This window comes from Salvelinus fontinalis, chromosome 34 (genome assembly GCF_029448725.1).
Source record: "Salvelinus fontinalis isolate EN_2023a chromosome 34, ASM2944872v1, whole genome shotgun sequence".
Lineage (NCBI taxonomy): Eukaryota > Metazoa > Chordata > Actinopteri > Salmoniformes > Salmonidae > Salvelinus > Salvelinus fontinalis.
Genome location: NC_074698.1, coordinates 29,357,455 through 29,374,084, shown reverse-complemented (window position 1 = coordinate 29,374,084; position 16,630 = coordinate 29,357,455). Strand labels below are relative to the sequence as shown.

Sequence of the window (16,630 nt, the reverse complement as noted above, 5' to 3'; positions counted from 1 at the left end):
AGGGACACATATACATAAACCAGAGAGCTGGAGAATGAACCAACAGGAGGGAAGGAAGGAGAGCGAGAACCTGGGCCACGTTCAATAAAACCCGTTTCAAGACTACAGAACACAACCCTTTTTTAACTCTTTGCTATAACATCACCGGTGTCATAGAAATTGCACTGCCGTAAAAATGTAATACGTTTAAAAACAGATATCTGACAGTTAAACTGCTCTTAAATGATAACGTGCTAGCTACACAAAATGATAACAAACAGAAACGAGACCAACTTGTAAAAAACGAAGTACAAACTTTATTATTCTGTCTTTACAAAAGGCACAAGCCTCTTCTTTATCCACCCACACGTTTCTTCTTAAAAAAAACTCTACATATAATAGCTTCTCAACGACCGTGTGGACTGACTGTCCAACAAAACATAAGACAACAGATAAAGAGGAGCTGGGGAGGAGAGGAGGGCGTGAGTGACGGAGAGAGAAGACAGGATGAGAGTCTTGTGTTGACCACAGACAGACAAAGAGATGAGGGACAGACAGACATGGGACAGGGGTTGTATTCACTAGGGCACACCGTAGCAATGGAAAAGGAAAACAACTGTTTCTTATTGAGCAAGGTCAGGTAGTATCTCCCTGTTTCAGTCCATTTTCTTCCGTTTGGTGCCTAATGAATACACCCAGGATATATGACCGGGTCAGACACAGGGAAAGGGGGAAATACACAGCTGGGTGCTTTTAGTCTCACAACATATCAAGAGCTTCAGCCGAGGTGAGGCCCCCTTTTAGAAAAATAAGAGGAACCCTCTCCCATATATAGTACAGTAAGTGCTTTAGAATCGTAACCCCCCCCCCCCCATTCACTGACCCCCTCCCTGACCACCTCACAGGCAAACTGTTATGTATCTAACAGAGATATCGTATAGAAGATACACACAAAAATCTATGGGACAGTGCTTGGCATCAGCAGAGGAAATGTTTGAACACAGGTACTGAAAAGGGGTACGAAAAGGTTTCTACGGACATAGCATAAAGCGTAACCAAACAAAAAAAATAACATTTTGTTCAGCAATCAATAGGACTTTCTCGGAGGACTGCCCCCTCCGATCCAGATTACAAGGTTTATAAGAGGGCACACCTCAAGAATCACTGACCATTTCCAAATAATGGAACTCAACATGGCTAAGTTGGTTTTCTTCCTGGGTGAACACAGTGGTCGCGTTCCAGGCTGACTACATTGCAGTCGCACTGCACGCAGCAACCTGTGGTTGCGTGCCACCTCACTGACTTTCCAGTCGGGCATCAGTTGTCAGTATCATTTTGTGGTAAGCTGATACAAAAACACCTATCCAGGCATTGTGAGGTTCTGGCATGTGACTGCAGTGAAGTGGCCTTGAACGTGGCCAGTGTGAATCCACTGTAAATACCAAGAAGGAAGGATAGGAGGGAGATGCGTCTCATCTGTCCAGCAGTAAAGGACTCCCTCTACACTCAATGGGAAGACATAAGGGACAATCAACAATTCAATCCAATTTGCCATCAAATAATTTTACATAAAAAACGATTCCTTTGCGTTTGGCCGTATTGTGGCCAAAAATAACCTCGGACAAAACCGTTGCTTTTTGCTCTTGAAAAGTGCCAGTTAAAGATGCTAAAGGTACTGGTGGAATCTTCTGGAATGTCTAAAAACAATGCATCCACATCTCCTCTTGGAAACCACAGCACACTAAAACAAAGCCTAAGCCGCCAAGTGTGTATTTATATTGGGAGGTTCTGGACAAAAAGGTTTACAGTATCACTCCTATTTAACAATGTTCAGGCTTTCCCTATAGGTGTAGCCAGCCTCTACCTCTTTCTCGCTCTGACTCCAGGGTTGAGTAAGGCTGGCCTCACAGTGCCTACCCTGCACATTAGAAGCTGTGTTATGGCAAACCGCTGCCCCCCTCGCCCTCTCCACACACCCCAGGCAGCGTGTTATCCTGGGTGAAATCCACATGGGCATATTCTGCACAATTTCTGTAAGTATTGTAAGGATCTGACAATCTGCACAGAATCCGTGTCTCTCGAACACACCATGACTGTACATGTCTGTCTGCATTCCCTCCTCACTCCACGGGACAGGAGGACCTTCAATACAGCCAGGTTCAGTCAGGTCAGCCTGGGAAAACTCAGGCTTTTGAAAAAGTGTCTGTGATCCCTGTAAAACCACTGTCATATCTGGGGCACAACAAAACCATCATAGACAGACTTCACAGAGAGAATGATAAACGCCCAAAAGCACAATAATAAAAACAGACAATACCAGTTAGCATCCCTGGCTGAGGGCCCAAAACATGTTTTTGCAGAGAGACATTCTAGAAATCTGTGGAAACCACAAGAAAAGGTGCCTATTTTCAGAGTGGGGTTGTCACAATATCAACATTATGACGTGATACCAAGCCAAGTATCACGATGCTGAGTAGTATGGTGATACCACAGACACCTGCCCCCCCTCAGGACGCTTTTCCTATTAGTGAATACATAGTCAAATGCTCAGGCAACCAATATCATTGGCCGTTAAGGTTCTGAACTCACAAACATCAGAGACGTTTCCAAAACTCAGGGACAAATGATGGGAGGAGCTTTATCAGATGATGGGAGGAGCTTTATCAGATGATGGGACCATTAATTGCACAGGGGGGGGGTGTGTGTGTGTTCTCCTACAATATCAAACAGAGGCCTGTCCCAAATACAGGGCTTTCCTAACCCCGGACACAACCCACCTAATTACAGCGTGGAGCTGGATACACCAGCCTATCCTATGTGTACAACAGCAAAAACACACCAAGGGTTTTAAAAACTCACGGCGTACCCATCGATTAGCTTATTCAACAAGCTAGATGCCAAAATGTCAGAAGCAACAGACAAAAGGGTGAATCAGTGTTACAGGTTTTCATCTGTACTACTGATGCAACCAACATACGTGTTTGTAGTTAGGGGAGAGTGTCGCCTACAGAAATGTCTACTGGGAACCCAGCCCAGTAAAACGTGTGATGGCGCAAAGAGAGACAGAGGGAACCGTAAGTGCACTCCTTCTCTTTCCATAGTAAGCACCACTGAAATGAACAGACCTCTAGCTGCGTCAATATGGGCATTTTCTGTGTTGTCACGTTTCAGTACAATCCCTGTGATTTATCATCCAGAGCCCCCGAGCAGAGCACAAGATCAAAAAGAAAACCTGTAACACAAACTCTTACAAATTCTTTGTAAAGTACAACAGAAAAACGACCACATTTTCTCTTACTAAGGAGCCAAAAAGGTGTGTTAGAACTGATTCAGAAAGTGTCTTTGAATGCTCACAGTGTCTCATCGCTCAGGGGAGATCCCACTGGGCAGAAATATGGTGAAGAGATACAGGAAGTAGAAGACTTCTTGGAGAAATTATTTCTCGTATGGGGGGGGTGTGGGGTCGCCTGGGACGGCTGTGCTGCTGGTTGGGGTACACCTGTCCTGTCCAGGCGCGCTCTCCTGCTCGCTGGGCACAAGTTGCTTAGTTGGATTTGGAGAAGGTGAGAAAGAGTCTCCATTGGCCAACTGAGCCAAGGGACCGGGCTGGACCTGGGTGTGACACTTCCATCCTCAGGCAGCCCTCTGGAGAAGCCAGACCCAGAGAGGGAGTGGGTTGGATGGGTGCGTCATGACCGTTGGGAAGGCTGCTGGCTGCTTGAGCTATGTGGAACTGTCAGGTCAACCCATCACCTTTCTACTGATTTTTTTGTCCGGTTTGAGAAAAAGCAAGAAAGCAGAAAAGAGAGACAGAAAGAAGTGTGCATGTGTAATTATCCGGTTACAGTAGACTATCCTAGTTCAGTGTGTGTGTGTGAGGCTGATCCGTCTATCCAACCTAATAAATGGCCATATAATCAGAGTATTGTGGGTGTTGTATGGGGCCCCCTCTCGTGGCTCCTGTGTGTGATGGGAGGCCTCAGGGCAGTGAGCAGTCCTCTGGCCCCTCGCTGTCGGACGCCGTGTCGGACCTCGCTGTGTCTGTGAGGGCGCGTCCCTGGGTGACGATCACCGCCCGGCGCTGCTCCTCCTCCCCCACCCTCTCCTGGATGCTCTCAATGTGCTGGATGGCCTGGAGATGGAGGGAGAGAGACAGATATGGGGGGAAGCAGAGAGTGAGTGACAAACAGCAGTGGCAGACACAGTGACTTCACCACCATCTGGTGTTCACATGTGGAAATGCACTGACAATTGCCACTTTTTATGGACACTTTCCATAGAACTACCAAATGTTTTACAAACTGACTAAAGAAAAATCTATCTGCAACATACCAAAGATAACAGTTGCATAAATACAGAGAGCGCCATTTTTTCTCCCTGCGTTTGATACAACTACAATTTCTCCACTAGTGTTCTTCTTTGGCTCACCTGCACAATGGTGTCCAGGTTCTGGCGAGACGTGGAGGCTGTGTTGATGACAGAGGCCGGGCCCATGGTTACCACGGTGACGTGATGGGGAGGCGGGGCTGGGACTATTACCGTGGGGTGGTGGGTGGGGGCGGGGGGCGACCTGGGGGCCAGCACCTGGAGGGACAGGAGGATGAAGAGGTCACACAGATAAACGTTGTGAATGTTAGAGATGGACAACATTAGAGTCAGACTGCACAGAATCACAAACCACCTTGCATCCCAAATGACTACAGCGTATTCAGACCCCTTGACCTTTTCCACATTTTGTTACGTTAAAGCCTTATTCTAAAATTGATTAAATTGTTCGCCCCCCTCACCAATCTACACATAATATCCCGTAATGACAAAGAAAAAACTGGTGCTTCAACAAAGCACTGAGTAAAGGGTCTGAATACTTATGTAAATATAATATTTCAGTTGTTTATTTTCAATACATTTGCTAAAATTTCTAAAAACCTGTTTTGTTATGTCCTTATTGTGTAGATTGATGAGTAAAATAATACATTTGATCAATTTTAGAATAAGTCTGTAACGTAACAAAATGTGGAAAAGGTCAAGGGGTCTGAATACTTTCTGAATGCACTGTATTCATGGGATCAAGATGAGTGATTCTGCACCTCTCCTTGCCCAAACCAATCCCCGAAAACACACTGGTTGACACTCGCACTCAGTGAAAAGTGCATTTGTAGAAAGAGCAAGCCATTTGGTTCAGTCATCCTAAAACGCCACGTGATGACTAACAGATTATATCCAAGCTTTATTATTTAATAACAAGAAAATACATCAGCAGACTCATCTTCCCAACACCTCTTTCCTAGGAGCTTCTGCTGCCCTCTGGTGAACAACAAAACAACTACCATAGACCTTACTATGTTCCTCTCACTACATATTCTCCAGCCTGAGCCCTAGTGACATCATGTTGCTCCCTATTCAACCTGAGATGCCACCGTGAGGGAGAGACCGTCACAGCAGAGACTGGATTTCTAGGGCCATATAAAATGAACAAAATGCATCAGTGATTCGTATTTTCCTTCAACTTTCTGAAGAGGCAACAGCACAGGAATGCCCCTGTCTGTGTGCGCACGTTTGTCTACCACCTCGTGTAGCCGCTAGTGATGATGCTAATGTCATGACAACTGTCTTCTGAAAAAGGTTCCCCAAAACCTTATCAATTAAATGTTAACTACAAATGTGACCTATGCCCACCTGGCAGAATGATATCATGATTATTTGCATCACTCGAGTGGACATTTGTTTTGTAAACTCTGTCACCAAATGAGCGCTACAGAAACACTGCTACACAAACAACAGTCTCTGGCTGGTGTGCAGCTCAATTAAAGTGTAACTACACCCCAAAATCAACCTTTCTTTTTTCCACACCTCAAAAGCTGTCTCCTGGTGTGGTCTAAGCATTATTGTGGACTTATAACATCCAGTTGTGTTGTTTTTCTATTCAAATGTTTTGTTATTTTGAGAGCAAAACAGAATCAGGAAAAAGCAATAACAACAAAAATATGGGACTAGAATGATTCCCGGGCTCTCGAGGACGTGACTGAAGCGTAGTGATCTGTGTGCCGGTAATGGTGAGTCGACCGTAAATGTGTCAGAGCTGTTGACCGCGGTAAACGTTGAGCTCAGCTATATGTTATTCTCAGATGGGTGTTGTGTTGAATCGTTTTCACTGTGGCGATTTAGAGTCTTCCTGGTGCCTCTGGAGACAATAATGTATGTCACATCAGTAGTGTGTGTATGTGTGCGTCCTCTGAACATATGTGTGTGTATTGATATGCAAGTGTGATTGTATGTCTCTCAGTCTCACCTGTGGGCAGTGGGCTGGGGTGCTGGCTCTCTCCTGCTGCTCGGAGTGAGTTCCTAACACATGTTCAGGCTGAGTACCACCAACCACAACACAGCAGACCTGAGTGGTTAACAGAGGTAGGACTCAGACTGGAGACAATAACACGGCCATTACTGAATATGCACCGTCATATCTATTATCTCTGCGCAACATTGCTAATGAGTATGGTCATTAAAGCCTTGGATTGGTCTCTATATACTGAACATAAATATAAACGCAACATGCTACAATTATAAAGACTATTGACTATAAGGAAATCAGTCAATTGAGATAAAATAATTAGGCCCTAATTTATGGATTTCACATGATTGGGAATACAGATATAAATCTGTTGGGGAAAAAGGTAGGGGCGTGGATCAGAAAACCAGTCCGTATCTGGTGTGACCACCATTTGCATCATGCAGCGCGACACATCTCCTTCTCATAGAGTTGATCAGGCTAATGATTGTGGCCTATGGAATGTTGCCCCACTCCTCTTCAATGGCTGTGCGAAGTTGCTGTATATTGGCGGGAATTGGAACACGCTGTTGTACACGTCCATCCAGAGCACCCCAAACATGCTCAATGGGTGACACATTTTTAGCTTCCAGGAATTGTGTACAGATCCTTGCGACATGAGGCCGTGTATTATCATGCTAAAACACGAGGTGCATTTTATAGGCCTTCCCAATGGTACATGCATTGGCATTCAAATAGAATGAATTTTACAGCCTACCAGTAGAGATGTTGGCGATGCAAGCACACTGGTAAAGCCTGTCCATGTAGGCTAACAGTAGCATTAATCTCACCCTGTCCATGTAGGCTAACAGTAGTATTAATCTCACCCTGTCCATGTAGGCTAACAGTAGCATTAATCTCACCCTGTCCATGTAGGCTACTAGTAGCATTAATCTCACCCTGTCCATGTAGGCTACTAGTAGCATTAATCTCACCCTGTCCATGTAGGCTACCAGTAGCATTAATCTCACCCTGTCCATGTAGGCTAACAGTAGCATTAATCTCCCCCTGTCCATGTAGGCTACTAGTAGCATTAATCTCACCCTCGCCATTTCAGATGTATAAGAGTTTTGTATAGAGGTTGACCGATTAATCGGAATGGCCGACCAATTAGGGACGATTTCAAGTTTTCATAACAATCGGTAATCGTCATTTTTGGACACCGATTATGGCCGATTACATTGCACTCAACGAGGACACTGCGTGGCAGGCTGACCACCTGTTTCGTGAGTGCAGCAAGGAGCCAAGGTAAGTTGCTAGCTAGCATTAAACGTATCTTATAAAAAACAATCAATCTTAACATAGTCACTAGTTAACTACACATGGTTGATGATATTACTAGTTTATCTAGCTTGTTCTGCGTTGCATATAATCGATGTGCTGCCTGTTAATTTATCATCGAATCACAGCCTACTTCGCCAAACGGGTGATTTAACAAGCGCATTCGCGAAAAAAGCACTGTCGTTGCACCAATGTGCACCTAACCATAATCATCAATGCCTGTCCTGCTAACATGAATTTATTTTAACTGGGGAAATTGTGTCACTTCTCTTGCGTTCTGTGCAAGCAGAGTCAGGGTATATGCAGCAGTTTGGGCCGCCTGGCTCGTTGCGAACTGTGTGAAGACCATTTCTTCCTAACAAAGACCGTAATTAATTTGCCAGAATTGTACATAATTATGACATAACGTTGAAGGTTGTGCAATGTAACAGCAATATTTAGACTTATGGATGCCACCCGTTACATAAAATACAGAACGGTTCCGTATTTCACTGAAAGAATAAACGTTTGGTTTTCGAAGTGATAGTTTCCGGATTTGACCATATTAATGACCTACGGCTCGTATTTCTGTGTTATTATATTATAATTAAGTCTATGATTTGATATTTGATAGAACAGACTGACTGAGCGGTGGTAGGCAGCAGCAGGCTCACAAGCATTCATTCAAACAGCACTTTCCTGCATTTGCCAGCAGCTCTTCGCTGTGCTTCAAGCATTGCGCTCTTTATGACTTCAAGCCTATAGACGTCCCAAGATTAGGCTGGCAATACTAAAGTGCCTATAAGAACAGCCAATAGTCAAAGGTATAGGAAGTATAAATGGTATAGAGCGAAATAGTCCTATAATAACTACAACCTAAAACTTCTTACCTGGGAATATTGAAGATTCATGTTAAAAGGAACCACCAGCTTTCATATGTTCTCATGTTCTGAGCAAGAGACTGAAACATTAGCTTCCCTACATGGCACATATTGCACTTTTACTTTCTTCTCCAACACTTTGTTTTTGCATTATTTAAACCAAATTGAACATGTTTCATTATTTATTTAAGACTAAATTGATTTTATTGATGTATTATATTAAGTTAAAATAGAAATGTTCATTCAGTATTGTTGTAATTGTCATTATTACACATATATATATATATATATATATATATATATACATACACACAAATTGGCATGGCTTTTTTTGGTCCTCCAATAATCGGTATCGGCGTTGAAAAATCATAATTGACCTATCATGTTTTTCAAACGAGAAAGCAACAACAAAAAAACAATTTCCTTTGTAATGGAAGGGCAAGTTGAAGTCAATATTCTGTTGACCTCATGAAATGGTTTTACCACAACAAACTAGCCCAACACCCATCAATTGAAACGGTGGGAAACTCTCCCAAAAACTGATCAGAAATGAAATCATTGGATAATTATATTGGAGCAGGAGAGTTTATAAATAGCCTACAATATTTTCAGGCACTTTTTAACATCCAAATTGAGGAAATGACTGATTTTCAACTCAAGGTTTTCCAGTACTTGATTTTCTGAGCTCCAAATCCAAGTACTTCAATCACTTCAAACACGCTGTGCAAACCCTGAATAAGGTGGTTCCTGACAATTACTTGTTGTGGTTGTGGGTCTGTTCCTACCTCCTCCTGTCTCAAATGCTCCTCCAGCATCATGCGGACAGAGCGCTCCTTGTCCAGCTGCTGTCTCAGCTCCACCATCTCCCTCCGCAGGTCCTCCGTCTTCTCCTCCTCCAAAATGTCTGGGGAACCGATCCCTTCATCCTTCTCCTCCGCCCCACGCCTCCTCTTTGGGGAGGAGCCGCTGAACTCCTGTTGGAGCAAGAGAGGGAGCGAAAGGAGGGAGGGAGAGTCAGAGAGTAAGTCATGGAGGACTAAGATAGGGTTGATTTGGACTTCGACGGGTGATTCCTTCCATTGCAGTGTGTTTGATGAACAGTCTATGAACTAAGGAATGGACACAGGAAAGTAAACAGAATTTTAAATGCTGAGAAGAGTAGAACATTTCTCATCTACTGAGGCCAGATTACTATTGTTAAAAAACTAAGCAATGATTCTGAGCACAGTAGTGTGTCTAGAGAGCCACATGCTGGTAGGAACAACTGCTTATCCAAACTAAATGGGGGGGGGGGGTGCACACTAGTGACACCAAATGATGACTGTCTCACCTGAATGAAGCGTTTGAGCTGGCTGTTCTGCTGCAGTAGCCGTGTCTTCTCCTGCTCCAGAGCGAAGATGTACTCTGCTGTCTGCTGCAAGATGGCCGCCTGTAGAGGAGTGAACACTGTTATAACTACGACACAATTATACATAGCAGCAACAAGAGCCTCTTGGCTGGTGCTGTAGCAGCAACAAGAGCCTCTTGGCTGGTGCTGTAGCAGCAACAAGAGCCTCTTGACTGGTGCTGTAGCAGCAACAAGAGCCTCTTGGCTGGTGCTGTAGCAGCAACAAGAGCCTCTTGGCTGGTGCTGTAGCAGCAACAAGAGCCTCTTGACTGGTGCTGTAGCAGCAACAAGAGCCTCTTGGCTGGTGCTGTAGCAGCAACAAGAGCCTCTTGGCTGGTGCTGTAGCAGCAACAAGAGCCTCTTGGCTGGTGCTGTAGCAGCAACAAGAGCCTCTTGGCTGGTGCTGTAGCAGCAACAAGAGCCTATTGGCTGGTGCTGTAGCAGCAACAAGAGCCTCTTGGCTGGTGCTGTAGCAGCAACAAGAGCCTCTTGACTGGTGCTGTAGCAGCAACAAGAGCCTCTAGACTGGTGCTGTAGCAGCAACAAGAGCCTCTTGACTGGTGCTGTAGCAGCAACAAGAGCCTCTTGGCTGGTGCTGTAGCAGCAACAAGAGCCTGTACAACTTCAAAGGGAAGACTTGACTAGCAACTTATCAGTACGTGTTACAGGTCTGCTTGAAAGTTTGTGAACCCCTTGTTCTATTACAGATTTGTTGAGTTTTTCCATGAAATCTTCATTTAATCAGAACCGGTGTTTTTGTTCTGACATAACAGGTTCATATTTACCGATACCATATGTCGGTGTACAGGAAATCATATGTGTAGCAGAAAAACAACATTAAAAAGGAATTAGTGCAGGTGCAAAAATAAGTGAACCCCAAGTTGCATTGGTAAAATCAAGTAGGTAAGTAGATTCAGGTGGGTAAAATAATTAGGTACCAAATGAACCAATCAAAAGAGAGATCGTTAGGAAAGAGTTTGGGCGGGACTCTGATAAATAGAGATAAGAAACCTGGTCAGTTTGGTGTTACCCAACCAGGTGAATGCAAAGCACACCATGCAGAGAGGATAGGAGATCTCAGAGGACATCAGGACGAGGGTATTGAGAGCACATCAGTCTGGGGAAGGCTATAAAATCATCTCAAAAAGAGTTGAGCTCCATCAGTCCACTGTGAGGCAAATGGGGAGCATTTAACATGACAACAACTCAGCCTTGAAGTGGACGCCCTTCCAAAATATCCCCAAGAGCCACAAGAACAATAATAAATCTGGTAAAAGCCAGCCCAAATATAACATCTAGAGATTTGCAGACCTCCCTTGCTGCATCTCAGGTAACTGTGCATGCTTCAACAATAAGAAGAACACTGAATCCAAATGCCATTCATGGGAGGGTTGCTAGGAAGAAGCCTCTGCTGTCAAAAAAGAACCAAACTGCCCATCTTAACTTTGCCAGAGACCACCTGGACAAACATGAAGGTTTCTGGAAGTCTATTCTCTGGACCGATGAGTCCAAAATTGACATTTTGGTCACAATCAACACTGCTATGTTTGGAGAAAACCCAACACTGTCTACCACCAAAATAACCTTATCCCAACGTCAAGCATGGTGATGGGAATGTCAAGATCTGGGGCTGCTTTTCCTCCTCTGGACCGGGACGACTCCACATCATTAAGGGAACCATGAATTCTGAGGTAAACCAGGATATTCTTGAACAGAACATCATGCCATCAGTCAAGGAGCTAAAGCTGGGCCGAAAGTGGGTCTTCCAACAAGACAAAGACCAAAAGCATTAAAGCAAATCTACCAAATAATAGCTCAGGAGAAAGAGGATTTGTGTTTTGGATTGGCCAAGTCAAAGTCCTGACCTAAATCCAATAGAGATGCTGTGGCAGGACCTGAAGAGGGCAGTTCATGCCAGACACCCCTCAAACCTCACTCAATTGGCTGAGTTCTGTAAGAAGGAGTGGGCAAAAATCCCCCAAAACAGACGTCAGAGACTGATCACTGGCTATAGGAGACAGTTACTCCAATTACTCCAAAATATATATTTTTTGGTTTCTGTCATTTACCTGGAATGTCTGTATTACGAATTGGGGTTTATAGTGTAACGACCCTGGGTTTATAAGCGCGGAAATCGACTCTGCAGCACGAGCATGCTTTTGCGGCACAGCCGATAGCGCGCCGGACCTCGGGGGAGAAGGTCGAGGGTTCGAGACCTGCTCCCTGCTGTTTCATTACAATATGTTTATTTGAATATGTGTAAGCCCTGTAGGGTTCACATTCTTTCAAGCAGCACTGTACATATCTAGAATCATATGTACTGGGAGTTGAACAGACATGGCAATCTCCCTGTCCGCCTGATCTCTATAGACTTTAACCTACTGTCCCACTATCCCTGTCTGTATGATCTCTCTAGACTAACCTACTAACCCAATCTCCATGTCTGTATGATCTCTCTATACTAACCTACTGACCCAATCTCCCTGTCTGCCTGATCTTTCTATACTAACCTACTGACCCAATCTCCCGGTCTGTCTGATCTCTCTATACTAACCTACTAACCCAATCTCCATGTCTGTCTGATCTCTCTATACTAACCTACTAACCCAATCTCCTTGTCTGTCTGATCTCTCTAGACTAACCTACTAACCCAATCTCCATGTCTGTCTGATCTCTCTATACTAACCTACTGACCCAATCTCCATGTCTGTCTGATCTCTCTATACCAACCTATTAACCCAATCTCCATGTCTGTCTGATCTCTCTATACTAACCTACTGACCCAATCTCCCTGTCTGTCTGATCTCTCTAGACTAACCTACTGACCCAATCTCCATGTCTGTCTGATCTCTCTATACCAACCTATTAACCCAATCTCCCTGCCTAATCTCTCTAGACTAACCTACTAACCCAATCTCCATGTCTGTATGATCTCTCTCTCCAACTCCCTCCCACCTGACCTTGCTAAATGTTCTCCCTCCATTTCCTTCTCTCGCTGACCACAATATGTGGTGGACTTTTCTGCCTTTATTGTGTCCTCTTATAATTTCATTAATGTATGTTGTAGTTTGCTACGCGGTTTTAATTTGTTATTGTCTAATAAACAAGTCAAAGTCTGACCTACCTTGCTGAGTTTCTCTCCCTTCCTTTCCTCCCTCGGACCCACCTTGCTGAGTTTCTCTCCGTCGCTGTGGGGGATGAGCGTCTTAAGCGATTGGAAGCCGGAGTTGATGCTCTGCATGCGCCGCCGCTCGTTGCTGTTGGCGATCTCCCGGCGGATCCGCCGCTCCTGGTCGCGCGCCGTCTCGGGGGTCAGGGGAATGTTCGCCAGGCTGGGGGGAGGAAGAGAAGAGGTCGTAAGGTTACACAATAGGGGTCAAAGGTACACAGAGTAGATATCAAGCGAGATCTTCAAGTTGACCTCTATTGGTCAGTTTTGAATGGAGTATAAACTCAAAACATGAATGAACCTACTGTGAGCAACAGCGCAGCCATGTATGGACTATCAAAACAAGCCAGAAAACAAAGCTTTGTTGAGCTTTTAAAACAGAACCATTGTGATGTCCAATTTCAATGCTAAAAATACAGTAATAACCATGTCATGTGCCATGCTCCCTACGTACCAAGCTGACTGTGCCCTGAGAAAACAGCATGAAAGTGCAGAACAGGCTTTGATGCCGTTTTCTTATAACACCCTAGCAGACGCTTCACAAGGCCCACTGCACAACACAATGCTGACTTTCCTGCTAGAACCCCTGGCCAAACCCCATTGTTTCAGACCTCTGAACCCACGGAACACAGCCTGTGAGAATTCCAACCAGAAAAGCATTTGTCATCCTGATTTGTTCAGCCTGGCTCCCACACAGATTCCATTTGGGATGGGAAATGTCTAATTGAACTTCCACGTCCTCTGTATCTAATGGGAGTATCACTGGGAAGCTTTATAGTAGCAAGGCTCTTATCAGTACTGACTCAGCTGCCTCAGAGCAAACACAGGGAACAATTGTGCAGACACAGATGGGGAGAGACCGTGTCTGCTGTTTCCTTACAACACAGAAACCAGCCAGCAAACACAGCCTCTGCCAAATCACGACTGGGCGGTAGCGAATAGCGAGCCCAGTCACAAATACAACCACCATAGCTTAACAGACTAGGAACAGTATATTAGATGAGTTGCTTTAAACAGGGCCCCCAAATTATAGCAACATTAACATAATAAACATTAAAGTATTATCATAATAAATACACATTTGTAAGTGAGAAATCATGTTTGAGAATGTATTATGACCAAATGTGCACCCCAAAAAACTAGAATCGAGTGTTGCTTGGACAATGTTATGCAAAATCCTACATTTGGAATTTTACACAATTCGAAAATAGAACTACATGTCCCAGACCACGTGCGTAGACCACACTTTATCCTTCATCTCCGCCTCCCTGTCTACTAAAGGTTGCAAATGTATCGACTGGCCTTCCACTATACACACCCCCTAATTAAAAAGACCACTATTAATTTCTCAATCGGTTGCGGAATGCCTCGAGGCGACACAATCAATTTCAAATGGTCCAATCTGTTTTAGAATGTATCGCGACGCCACACTACAGCGTTCAAAAACACTAGTCGAGTCCTCCGCCATTACAACAATGCGACTGCTTCCTCTCACATGCGGCGGCATGGCTGAGCTGCGGGGTAAAAGACGCAGTGCATACGGTACTAGAGTGCACCAAAATGTGGCCAGGAATACCAGCGAAACTGCGAATTCGTTGCACAAATGCGATTACTTAAACTTTCACCGTGAATTTAACATAAATGATCAGGAAATGTGAAGTTACTGGAGGGAAGACTACGACAGATCCCTCACCACTTTAGCACAAGCATGGCCGCACTGCCCACAATAACTTCAGCGCGCTCCCCAACGAACTGAACAAACAGTACCCTCTAGGACGTGTGAGCTAAACATGCATAACAAAAGGTGCGACACCTTTGTTATACATGTACTACCTCGCTTGCTCCTATGTAAATTAGTATACTTATCCAAAACATAACGTAACCGTTGGGAAAATATCAAAATAGCCAGGGATCTCTCAGAAGAGCAGTAGCGTGGTGTGCATGTAACCACGTGGGGTATGTTTGTTAGCTACTAAATGTCTAGATTTCGCTAAAGTAAAGGTAAAATTAAGTTACATATAAATGTACTGAATCGTCTTCTACATAATATGAGTACTTAATCGATATTCAATAAAGGCAATTGTCTCGCTCACTGACAGTGGGTCGTGTACTGTACACAATAACATACAGATCAAATCAAGCATGTTGCCACGCCACAAGTCGCTAAGTGCGCACCACAAGCAGAGATAAACAAATTATCATATAAAATAATGCGAAATAGTAAAAGTGCACACACACCTGCAAAGACCCCCAATCACTTCCTTCTCCGTTTTCCTAAAATGTTGCAAGGAGGGCACCTTCTGTGCTGGTACCATGAAATACTCCATGCTTTCCTCTCCAGTTGTGTGTCCCCCGGTTCAAATGAATTAACGCACAAAATATGTTCCAGTTCAAATTCCCTTGCTCATAAATCTAGAATAATTTCATAATTCGGAAATTTCCTTATGTGGTAGCAGAGCAGTCGGAGTTGTAACGTTACTCTACTTCCAGCTGATAGGGTTCCCTCGTTGTGTGGCGCTCTCAATCTCTCTCTCTCTTTCCTTCTGCATGTACGTGTATGTGTGTAGTTGCAGCTGATCGGATGTCTTTCAAGGCGGGAAACAGCTGGTAGGAATCACACAGCACTACCAAAAGCCTCCTTCCGCGGACAGAGGGACTGCATCATGTAAACAAAGGATTATTTAAATCATCTACACTGGAGGGGGCGAGGCACGAGTCTGGTGGATTAAATGATAGCCACAAATGTATAATTGTTTCCATTGAGTGATACCGATCACTGACGCCATATCTCGAATCCTAGTAGCCTAATCTACAGTTATTATGACATTATCTATTTTATGAGGATTTCCCATGTAAATTAGGAAAAACATTTTTTTTTGCATGCGTCACTTTGTTATTTTAAATCTACGATGTTTTTCAAAATGTGAACGATAGAGCGGAGGAAACCAGTCTGTTGTAGGGGCACTGGTCTCCTCCCACTATGAAGCGAACAAGCGGGATCAGCTGACGAGATGGCAGGGCTCACAAAAACAGCAACAAACTGTGGGGGGGGCTCGAGTGGGGGAGCGAAGGGAAACAGCGCGGAGAGAAAGAGGCTGACATTGAACAGCTGAATGCGTTCACCATTTTGGGTTTAGGAGAGGAGGCGAGTTACCTAATCGCCACTCCTGCCTTGTTGGTGCGTGCTGTGCGAGCAGAACAGAACTCGAGCCACAAAATGGGAGCAGTACCCTTGCACCCGGAAATGTGTGTAGTATAAGCGTGTGTAGCAATGTTACAATGTTGGTAAATTTCACGGCTGATCATTCGCTGCTGCAACAATTGTTACACTTGCTGCTGTTGCTGTGTACAATGTTGCATGACAGGCTATTGCGGCGTTATAGTATAGCGCCATCTTTCTCCCAAAACTGCAGGCACTCCGCAAGTTTAGCACAGGATCATTTAACTACTTATTGACACGCCCCAGCTATTGCCTTTTCTATGCTATTAGCGATGAATAGTCTTTATATGACATCATAGATAGGCTGGACCTAGATTCATTGATAAAAAAATGAAAGCCTGCAGTCAGCTGGTTTAGCTTCTAGGCTAAAGAAGCTCACTGGGTGGTCAGGCTACATCCTGATATGGAA

General features: G+C 44.4%; 1 protein-coding gene across 3 annotated transcripts; it reads right to left on the bottom strand.

Annotated features, from left to right (window-relative positions):
* Positions 1-273: 273 nt before the first annotated feature.
* tfap4 (transcription factor AP-4 (activating enhancer binding protein 4)) lies at positions 274-15,970 on the bottom strand. Of its 3 annotated transcripts, none has more exons than XM_055898430.1 (7): positions 15,240-15,970; positions 12,999-13,164; positions 9,776-9,874; positions 9,231-9,419; positions 6,269-6,367; positions 4,408-4,563; positions 274-4,111 (listed from the first exon to the last, which is right to left on the bottom strand). In XM_055898430.1, the coding sequence occupies exons 1-7, from the start codon at positions 15,326-15,328 to the stop codon at positions 3,959-3,961; spliced, it is 951 nt and encodes a 316-aa protein (XP_055754405.1). In that variant the 5' UTR covers positions 15,329-15,970; the 3' UTR covers positions 274-3,958. The 3 variants fall into 3 exon arrangements, with proteins under 3 accessions (XP_055754405.1, XP_055754403.1, XP_055754406.1); XM_055898428.1 differs by having other exon boundaries at positions 12,957-13,164; positions 15,240-15,968; XM_055898431.1 differs by lacking the exon at positions 6,269-6,367 and having other exon boundaries at positions 12,957-13,164; positions 15,240-15,968.
* Positions 15,971-16,630: the final 660 nt, after the last annotated feature.